The sequence below is a fragment of the Pantherophis guttatus genome, chromosome 2, assembly GCF_059756535.1.
Source record: "Pantherophis guttatus breed Tessera chromosome 2, ASM5975653v1, whole genome shotgun sequence".
NCBI lineage: Eukaryota > Metazoa > Chordata > Lepidosauria > Squamata > Colubridae > Pantherophis > Pantherophis guttatus.
Genome location: NC_142064.1, coordinates 270,937,777 through 270,948,701, shown reverse-complemented (window position 1 = coordinate 270,948,701; position 10,925 = coordinate 270,937,777). Strand labels below are relative to the sequence as shown.

The window sequence follows — 10,925 nt, the reverse complement described above, 5'->3', positions numbered from 1 at the left end:
ACCTGCTTATTGACTTGCTCGGAGTTCAGAGAGGCGACTCTGCTCTTACTTGCAATTATCCAAATCATAGTGATTTCTTTTTGTCTTTATGTTAGTACACTAGAGAGGTTCCTGCAGGTGCCTAGGAAAAGGCTCAGTCAGAAGCACACATCATGTTGCTGGTGCTCCTACTTCTGCTGCTTCAGTGGCCACAAACAGACGGTGGAATGCTCAAAGCCAAATGCCTCCTGACTCTGGAGCAGGGTAAAGTGATCCCAAAGAATCATTACAAGCCAGGAGATTACTTCATTAGTGGCATAATCTCTACAACAAAAGCTATATTTCATTCATTAAGGTTTAATAGATGTCCTTCAGTAAGCCTCTCCTCGTAAGTCCATTTTTCTGCACCGCGTGAGAGCCACTCCAATTCCTATGAATGTCTATAGTCCCAGTCCTTCAAAAACACAAATTGCTTTCCCCTTTATCTGTTTTTGTAACTTATTCTCTTATTCTACCTTCGGGTCCTTTGAACTGTCAAATATCAGAACCCCACCAATTATTTGTCCACTTTCCTTTCCATTCTATGACCAGAAGCATGCATAAGCGCACCAGCGTGCCTACCATCCCTGTACTACTGTCCCCATTTATTTGTATTCATTTCCTTCGTTCATGTCCATATTCATATTCATACCTGCTATCTTGTACATGTTTGACAAACTAATAATAAATAAAATAAATCTAGAATGTAGACACAGTGGAACAGACTGGCCTCTTCCTTCCTCCTCATCCTTGAGCTGACGTGGACTCTTTCTTGTAGTTATCTGGGTATATCATCTGCCCTTATTAAGATTAAGGAAACCACCATCAAATATGCAATAAAATCTTGAAGACCAATGCATGAATTTGAATGGTATCTGGGTAACCAACTGGGAGAGTGCCTTTGAAATAATGTCTGATGCATTTTTTATTGTCTTTATTCTTTTTTCTATGGTAATAGTTTGGAATGTTGCAAACAGTTTGGAAGAATAACTGTGATTAAATGGGTTAAAGGTATTGTGGAACAATAGTTAAATGTTATTTTCATCTGTATGTTAATACCTGCAGACATGGACGACAACGTTTTTGGAAGTTTTTGCCCTTCCTTTTTGCAATTGAGGACATCAACCAGAATGGCTGCCTCTTACCCAACATCACCCTGGGTTATAATATCTATGAAAATTTTTTCAAGGTAGAAATGACTTCAGAGGCTTTGCTGGACCTGCTTTCAGATGGGGAGGCCAATGTTCCCAACTACAGGTGTGGGAGGCAGAGAAACACAGTGGCTGTGCTGGAAGAAGCTGAGACGGGCATCTCTGTCCAGATTTCAACCATGTTGAGCACCTACAAAATTCCACAGGTGTGTCTTTTTGGGAAGACAGTTTTCAGTGACGAAACAAATGGAAATGAAAATGGAAATGAGAGGAATTCTGTTTTGCTTGTTAAATTTAAACTACCATCATATTCCATTCCTTTCAGATCAGCTACAGTTTTGCTTCTAAGATGCTGAGAGATAAAACTCGGTTTCCTTTCTTCAACCCAATGCTCCCTGCTGAAGGAGTTCAGTACCCGGGAATGGTCAAGCTGCTCCTCCATTTCAGATGGACCTTGGTTGGTCTCATTGCTCCAGAAACTGACCAGGGGGAGAGGTTCATGAGGACAATGTCTTCTTTGATGTTAAGGAATGGCATTTGTGCAGTTATACATAAAACCTTTCCATTAAATGTGATTCATATAATTTTTATATTTGAAGAATATTTCAAGTGGAGACATGTCAATGTCTTTGTTTATGGTTCAGAGACCAGTTCATTCCATGTAGGAATGATGATTGCACAAAATGCATTTCAAAGAGTTCAGGAACCTATTGTAGGAAAAGTCTGGATCACCACAGCTCACTGGGATCTGAGTCCTGAGTTGATGTATAATAACTTTTCCTTGAAATACTTGAGTGCCATTTTTTCCTTTCTGATACGGAAAAGGAAATGGGCAAACTATGAGGCTTTAGGTCACTTTCACTCATCCCTACGTAACTTTATGAAGAACACCTTTACATGTTCATCCACTAAGGATGACATTTCGGTGAAAGTTTGGAGACGATGCAGACAGAGAAAAGACCTGGTGTCTCTGACGAAAGAGGAGGTGGATCGAGTCCTGTCTCTGGATAGCTATCTCATTTACAACACCATCTGGGCTGCGGGAAGGATCTTAAATTCAGCTTATATATCCATATCCAAGAGAACAGCAAGGAACAGAGGTATGAAGGTCAAAGCCCCAAAGCTAAAGGCCTGGCAGGTATTTTTCTTTTCCATCAGACATGTTTCCCCAAAGGTGGGAATTCATTTGGTAAGGGGATGCTTCAGTTACTTATTCCCAAAAATTAAATTATCCTAAATTCAAATCTAACCTAAATCCAACTTTCCATTCACTTGTTCTCATTTTCATTCCCTTTTATCCTTGTTTTTACAATATTTTTGCTTTTAATTGTGGTCATAATGAATATTTCAGCCTCTGAGTTGTTCAGTCATGCTTCTATCTCATTCAGTGAAATACCTTTTAATAATTCCTTTCTTGGCCAAAATATTATACTGTGTCCATGCCTCTTTTCTTTGGCATTTCTCTCTCCTGTGTCTCAGAGAACCCCATTCAATCCCTTCTATGGGCTGGGCAACTCTAATACCTCTGCCCAGCAATTCCTATCAATGGGCTTCCCTTTCATTCAATGACTTCATTTACCAGAAGCCTCTCTCCTTTCCTTGGCTATCAGCAACTTTATTCTTTTGTCAACATTCTCATGTTTCAGTAGGGTTGGAGAGAGTAGGGTTGGCAGGTCTAAGCAAGTGGCAGCACATGGCCAACCTTCTTTGGGCTGGGAAGTTTAGCTGGTTGAAGCTTGTTTGTTAACAATTAATTAGAATTTGATGCTAATGATAAACAATGTGATGAAATATTGAGCAGCTCTGGCAGTTTGTAGAGCCAGCACAAAGAATATTTGTCATTCCTATGCTGGGCAATGCAAATTAAAAAAAAATGTAATTGTCTATGATAATTTAATCTTTTTCTCAATGTATTGTACAAAAGGAAGTCAAACAATTCACTTTAAACAGTGGTCCTTTATAAGGAAGCACAGAAAAAGAAAAAGAAATAAGACTTGGAGCCCAAGAAAGACAGCCAAAATTTTAGAAGTTTCCTATCATACCAAAGACTGGGGGCAATTTAAAAGAAGAAGCATTCGTGTAGAAAACAACACATAAAACATATATACTGTCATACTCCTTCTAATAAATAAGGTTGTTGGTATGATGGTACAGGGGACTTTTCTCTGCTATCAGCACTTTTGACCTGTTAACTGGAGCAGCATATTAAAGCTTTACTAAGAAGGAGCCAACCTGTGTTTGCACCTTATAACAGGGGAGACAATCAGATAATGCTCTCCAATCACTGAAAGGAATGATTTTAGCAAGAAAAGAGATATTGTGGACCTGTAGATCCTCAGTTATACTTCCCGAACTACAAAGGAAGATAGGATAAGTGAAATATGATCTACCTCACTTGGACAATTGATGATACAACAAAAGAGAAAAATCACACAATACCCCTAAAATTAAAGAAAAATCTGAATGGCTGGGGTTTTTTTAGGTTAATAATTTTAGCTGAAAAAAGTAGTTGGTTGCTCTTAAAGGAGTTGTTTATTTATGCTACCCCTCTCACTGTGCACAAGCATTGCTGTGTTAAAGCAGTGGGAACTGGGACATGAGCAGATGTCAAAACTCCTGTCTTTTGCAATCACAGCACTAATCTACAGCTGTTATTCCTGTGCTTATTGATACTCTCCTAAACAAGTGGGAAACTGATAATAGAACCTGGTTTTGAACTGAAAGAGAGAAATATTCAGGCCTATGGATCTTTTCAAAGAACTGTTGATGCCCTTTCTAAATTTTTCATTTTCTTTTCTTTCTAGCTTCACTCCTTTCTTCAGAGCTCTCAGTTTCACAATAATTCAATAGAAGGAGTATATTTGAATGAGAAAGGAGAACTGGCAGCTAATCTGGACATTGTGAACTGGGTCATTTTCCCCAATACATCGGTCAAGAGAGTGAAATCTGGGAGACTAGAAAAACAAGCATCTCAGAATGTTAAAGTTATCATTGACCAGAATAGTATCCCACAGGTGGAAATGCTGAACAAGGTGGGACACCAGGCTGGCAGGAAAGTCAATATTCCAGAAGAAAGGCTCAAGATAAAGGAGGATCTTGACAAACTTGAACATTGAACCCTATCTAACAAAATGAAATTCAATGTAGAGAAGAGAAAGGTTTTGCATTTAGGCAACAAAAACCAAATGCACAGGTGGAGAATAGATGGTACCTGACTCAATAGTAGTAACTGTGAGAGGGATCTTGAAGTCCTAGTGGACAATCACTTAAATATGAGCCAGAAGTATGCTGCAGCTTCCAAAAAAGCCAACACAGTTTTAGGCTGCTTAAACAGGGCTAGAATCAAGATAACATGAAGTGTTAATACCATGTTATAATGCCTTGGTAAGACCACACTTGGAATACTGCATCCAGTTTTGATCATCAGAATATAAAAAAGAAAGAGTGCAGAGAAGAGCAACAAAGATGATTAGGGGACTGAAGGATAAAACATATGAAGAATGTTTGTAGGAATTGAGTATGCCTAGTTTAATGAAAAGAAGGATTGGGAGGGACATGATAACAATGTTCCAATATCTCAAGGGCTGCCACAAAGAAGAGGGAGTCAACCTATTCTCCAAAGCACCTGAAGGCAAGACAAGAAACAATGAATGGAAACTAATCAAGAATAGAAGCAACCTAGAGCTAAGGAGAAATTTCCTGACAGTTAGAACAATTAATTAATGGAATGATTTGCCTCCAGAAGTTGTGGATGCTCTTAACACTGGAAGTTTTTAAGAAGAGGTTTATCTGAAATGGTATAGGGTTCCCTGCCTGAACAGGGGGTTGGACTAAAAGACCTCCAAGGTCCCTTCCAACTCTGTTATTCTGTTAATATTTATTTTATTCCACAGAAAGTAGCCACAACAGAAGGTAGCCACAACAGGATTACATTTTGGGGATAGATGAGGGGATTGTTTTCAATGACTATTCCTGACAGCTGATCAGGTTTTCAAGAATGAAAATTGGCCATGAAAAATATACTCCTGAATGTTCATATAAATAATTTACTGATTCTATGCAGGAGAGTAGATTGAGCTAGACATGCAAGTTATATGGTTTACTTAGCCAAAGAAAAGAGTCCATCCAATATTTCCCTGATAAATTCAATATCTAAATTTAAAATGAAAGTGTAAATTTGTATTGCATATGAAACATCAGAATGGAAGAGAAACAGAGAAGGAATATGTAGTTGAACTCATTTGATGGGTTTCTTATTAGCTTCTAATTAGTCAATCTTGAACTTGTGATCACCAACACTTTCTTCCTTTGCCATTTTTCTGAAAATACATTAATTTTCTGGACATTTTTCCACTCTCTCCTCAGCCCTTGCCTCCTTCTAAATGTGTGGAAAGTTGTTGTCCTGGATTCATGAAGGTAGTTCAAGAAGGGAAGCCCATCTGCTGCTATGATTGTCGTCCTTGTGCAGAAGGGACCATCTCCACCATGGAAGGTGAGTGATTCCAATGAAAAGGTGCAGACATTTGGGATAACCATGGACCAATTCATTTTTCATGAAATTATGATGTAATATGTATTTTAAACCTTGGCTTTAAAAAGATAATTTCTTTTAATATGTATAATTATTTTATAGAGAATGATAAGAAATAATATGGGAATTTAAATCACAAGCAGAATACTAAGAAAAGGGGGATCAATGGGGGGTTTGACATTATAAAAGGAAGATGGCATTTGTTGATCTTCTCTTATTCAGTGCTAATACTGTCATGTTTTCTTGGAGTTTCTCTTAGGAAATTGAGAACTCCTTATTCTTCCCTTCCCTTCCTCCACTAATGCAAGTGTAAAAGCCTGGGCTTAACAAGCTGAAAAACAGGACTAGTACTCCTTCCTTCCTTCCATCCTTCCTTCCTCCCTCCCTCCCTTTCTCAACATCCTTGATGGGAAATGAGGGACTCTCTGTTCTTTTAAGTGGATAAAACTGATAAGAGTTTCCCCTTCTACATTGAGTCACAGGAAGGACTGTAAAACTGAGCTTTTGTTTTTCATCCATCCACAAGACAAATGCACAGAAGCCATTGGTGCTTATCTGGTATGGATGTAAGGAAAAATCAAAGCAGCCCAGAGAACTGCTGTCAGGGACTATATAAGACCTGACTATCTCCTTGGTCCAAGCTATCAAGCTCCAAAAGCTAAGAAAGACACAGAGAGTTACTTCTAAGTTCGAAACTTAGTTCCTATTGTTCCTCATTTATAGACAGAAATTTTGCCAAACTAAAGCACTACTTGCATTGTTAAAGGTATACTCTGAGAACTTCTAGAGAGAAGCTACCCCAGTCTCTTTCTCCCAACCAAACTACCTAAATTTCACTCTCTCTTGGTCCTCTGGAATGCAGTCTCTCCCTCCCAGGAAACCAGATTACATTCCACCACAAATTGGAGGAAAGCATTACATTTGTAAAGGAGAACTAAATAAAACACATTGACGAACAGGCAATTTACACATGAAGGTCAGGAGAAATATCTTCCTTCTTAAAGGAATCAGAGGTGGGTGGTGTCCATTGAAACTTTGAGTACAACCGCTTTCTACTGTCTGTACTTGACCTAGTCCTGCACAGAGGTCTCAATGACTATCTCTGTGGATCAGAAAGAGAGCAGAGACAAGCAACAAAGATGATTAGGGGACCGGAGGCTAAAACATATGAAGAACGGTTACAGGAACTGGGTATGTCAAGTTTAATGAAAGGAAGGATGGGAGACATGATAGCAGTGTTCCAATATCTCAGGAGCTACAAGAAAAAGGGAGTCAAGCTATTCTCCAAAGCACCTGAAGGCAGGACAAGAAGAAATGGGTGGAAACTAATCAAGGAGAGAAGCAATCTAGAACTAAGGAGAAATTTCCTGACAGTTGGAACAATTAATCAGTGGAACAACTTGCCTCCAGAAGTTGTGAATGCTCCAACACTGGAAGTTTTTAAGATGTTGGATAACCATTTGTCTGAAATGGTATGGGTTTCCTGCCTAAGCAGGGGATTTGACTATATGACCTCCAAGGTCCCTTCCAACTCTGTTATTCTATTCTATTCTATTCTATTCTATTCTATTCTATTCTATTCTATTCTATTCTATTCTATTCTATTCTATTCTATTCTATTCCATTCCATTCCATTCCATTCCATTCCACTTTTCGGAGGACTGTGGAATGCTTTGAAGTTCCTCTCTAAAAGGTGATTCATGGAATCTGGGATACAAACAATGCAACCTCTAAAAGCAGACACAGCTCTTCCTGCGAATGAATGCAGTGATTCTCATTGGTCTTTGGCTCTTGCCTTTCTACATTATGCCACATTAATTTTCTAATCATTGCTGTATACTATCTTTCTCCATACAGATTCATTCATACCATCACCAGTTTCATTCCAAATAGAGATAGTTCTCAACTTACAACCATTTGTGTCGTAAGTTACAAAGGCACTTACGACACCCTATTTCCTTGTAGTTATGACTACTGCAGCATCCTGATCAGGGGTGAAATCCAGCAGGTTCTGACAGGTTCTGGAGAACCAGTAGCGGAAATTTTGAGTAGTTCGGAGAACCGGCAAATGCCACCTCTGGCTGGCCCCAGAGTGGGGAGGGAATGGAGATTTTGCAATATCCTTCCCCTGCCACGCCCACCAAGCCACACCATGCCCACCAAGCCATGCCCACAGAACCGGTAGTAAAAAAAATTGAATTTCACCACTGATCCTGATCATCATGCGAAAAGCAACTGGCATGTATTTAGAATGGTTGCAGCATCCTGGAGTCACATGATCACCATTTGTGACCTTCACACTTGTCTTCCAACAAGAAAGTCCATAAGGAAAGCCCTATTAGCTCCAACTGTGATTTGGTTGACGTATGTGGCAAAAAGTGTAATAAAATAAGGTGTGACTCACTTAACAACTGCCATGCTTAAACAATGGAAATTCTAGTCCCATTTGTGAACCTAAACTGTGGCGTCCCTGTATGCATCTGATGCAAGAACATGCTTTACAGTAGTTGTTAATCTCACTCTTTTCAGATGCTGAAAAATGTATCAAATGTCCAGCAGAACAGTATCCAAACAACAACCAAGATGACTGTATTCCTAAGACTGAAACTTTCCTATCCTATCAAAAAAATCTGGGGATTGTCCTGGCTTCCCTTGCCTTGTTCCTGTCTTTGGTAACAAGTTTTGTCTTGGGAATTTTCATTAAATTCCAAGAAACTCCCATAGTCAAAGCCAACAACCGAGATCTCTCCTACATTCTCCTCGTCTCCCTCTTGCTCTCCTTCTTGACCTCATTCCTGTTCATTGGCCAACCAAGGAGAGCTACTTGCCTTCTTCAGCAAACAGCTTTCAGCAATATCTTCTCAGTTGCCATTTCTACTGTCTTGGCAAAAACAGTCATGGTGGTATTAGCATTCTTAGCCACAAAACCAGGGAATAAAGTGCAGAGATGGCTAGGGAAGGGCCTGGCTAATTCCATCATATTTTCGTGTTCTGGTGTCCAAGTTGTTCTCTGCAGCATCTGGTTGGGCACTTCTCCCCCATTCTCTGAGTCGGACATGTACTCACAATCTGCAGAGATCATCCTGAAATGTAATGAAGGCTCTGTTGTCATGTTCTACCTTGCCCTTGGTTACATGGCCTTCCTGGCTCTGATCTGCTTCACAGTGGCTTTCCTGGCCAGGAATCTACCTGGGGCCTTCAATGAAGCCAAACTCATCACCTTCAGCATGCTCGTCTTCTGCAGTGTCTGGATAACATTTGTACCCACCTACCTGAGCACCAAAGGGAAGTACATGGTGGCTGTGCAGGTTTTTTCCATCTTGGCCTCCAGTGCTGGACTTCTGGGCTGCATCTTCATGCCCAAGTGTTTCATTATTTTTTTAAGACCAGACTTGAATACAAAGCAATATTTATTTTCTAAATAAGATATGAATTGACTTGCCACGTCTTTCCCAAAAATGCCAGTTAATTTCTTCCGAAATATTATTGGCAGCCTAATGTTTCTAAAAAAGCACAATCTGTGAATTCAATGCCAAGTAACTCAATCTCTTTCTTTCATGGATGCAAACCATCTCTTTCGTAGTTTTTCATTGGACCAGCTGCAGACATCATGCCTAATAAAACCAAAGCCTTCTCTTTTACACCACTCCTTTAGCCACACATTAAACTCCGCTACACGCTGGCCTTTTTCTTTTTGTTCCTTATATACTGGTATTGGAGCTAGCTTCTGACAAATCATTTGCTCTGTGAATATTTAATTCCAATTCATCACATTTCCGGAAATTCATGATCTATGTGAAACTGTTGGGAGGCTTCTCTTCAGGTCTGGACATTCTCTTAATGAAGAAATTGTCAGGTTTTATTTTTATTTTTAATGTTTATATTATTTGTATGGCAGTTTTATTTTCTTGGTATTGTTTATGTTTTAACTATAAGCCACAATTGTTATGTGGATGGCTATATAACTTTTATAAATAAATAGCTTTCCTGGACTGCGAATGTGCAGTACGCATTAATGAAGACAGAAGCCTTAACATTGAAGTTTACAGAAAACCTCCACACACAGATCTATATTTACATTTTGATTCTCACCACCCACTGGAGCGAAAAATGGGAGTCATCAGAACCCTACACCACCGAGCTGAAGGCCTGCCTACCAGCAAAGATGGGAAACTAAAAGAATGAAAACACATCAAGGAATTGCTCAGAACATGTGGCTATCCCAAGTGGATCTTCATCAAATCTCAAAAAAGATCCTACAGGAGCTCCTCCATAACAGACAATGAAGAGAACAATGAATGAAACAACATTGTCATTCCATACATTGCACGAATGTTGGAAAAGCTCAGGAGGATCTTCAGCCAACACAACACACATGCACACTTCAGACCCAAGAATACACTAAAGCAGAAGCTTGTCCACCCCAAGGATAAAATATCCAGACATAAATTGAGCAATGCGATATATGCAGTACAATGCAGTGAGCCATGTGCAGACCTATACATTGGGGAAACAAAACAACCACTTCATAAACGCATGGCACAACATAGGAGAACAAACCCATCAGGACTAGATTCAGCAGTCCATCGGCATTTAAAAGACAGGCCACTCTTTTGAAGACAGCAAAGTCCACATTTTGGACAGAGAGGACCACTGGTTTGAAAGAGGCATCAAAGATGCCATTGATGTTAAAATTGAACAGTCCTCTTTCAACAGACACGACATCATCTATCTCCAATCTACAACACAGTCCTTTCAACAGTTCCAACAAGACTCCACACCCATTTACACCACTCAGGTGACCCTGACAACAGATAAAGCTCCAGGTGGTCTTAACAACTCCGTAAAAGAGTGCAAATGACCAGCTGTCTTTAAGGAGTATAAATTCTTCCATTCCCCACCATCGAGCCAGAGCTGACAAAGCTTCTTGGATGAGAAGCAAAACATCTTCAAAGAAAAAAAAAACCAGAAAGTCCAGTTGCCTCTTGAAAAAGCACCTTTGGGACAACCATGACCTAGATGACTGAGAATCTCCATAGACTTTGAGATCGGGACCAATGGCTGTACAAAGAAATGGTTCCCTCTAAACATGGGTACAATAATCTGATCAATCCTCTTCCAATGACTCAGTCAAGGTCTCCAAATTGCAGTCTGAAACTGAAAGATGCATTGTAAAAATGAAACAGCATGAGATTCCATCACTTTCTTAAGACTTGTCCTATATC

General features: G+C 39.6%; 2 protein-coding genes across 2 annotated transcripts; both read left to right on the top strand.

Moving 5' to 3' along the window:
• Positions 1-220: 220 nt before the first annotated feature.
• LOC148115886 (vomeronasal type-2 receptor 116-like) lies at positions 221-4,285 on the top strand. Its single transcript, XM_087885265.1, has 4 exons — positions 221-243; positions 1,276-1,375; positions 1,495-2,307; positions 3,974-4,285. The coding sequence occupies exons 1-4, from the start codon at positions 221-223 to the stop codon at positions 4,283-4,285; spliced, it is 1,248 nt and encodes a 415-aa protein (XP_087741391.1).
• Positions 4,286-5,654: 1,369 nt separating this feature from the next.
• On the top strand, positions 5,655-9,125 carry LOC148115885 (vomeronasal type-2 receptor 26-like). Its single transcript, XM_087885264.1, has 2 exons — positions 5,655-5,661; positions 8,230-9,125. Exons 1-2 carry the CDS (start codon positions 5,655-5,657, stop codon positions 9,123-9,125), a joined length of 903 nt encoding a protein of 300 aa, XP_087741390.1.
• The last annotated feature ends 1,800 nt before the right edge of the window (positions 9,126-10,925 follow it).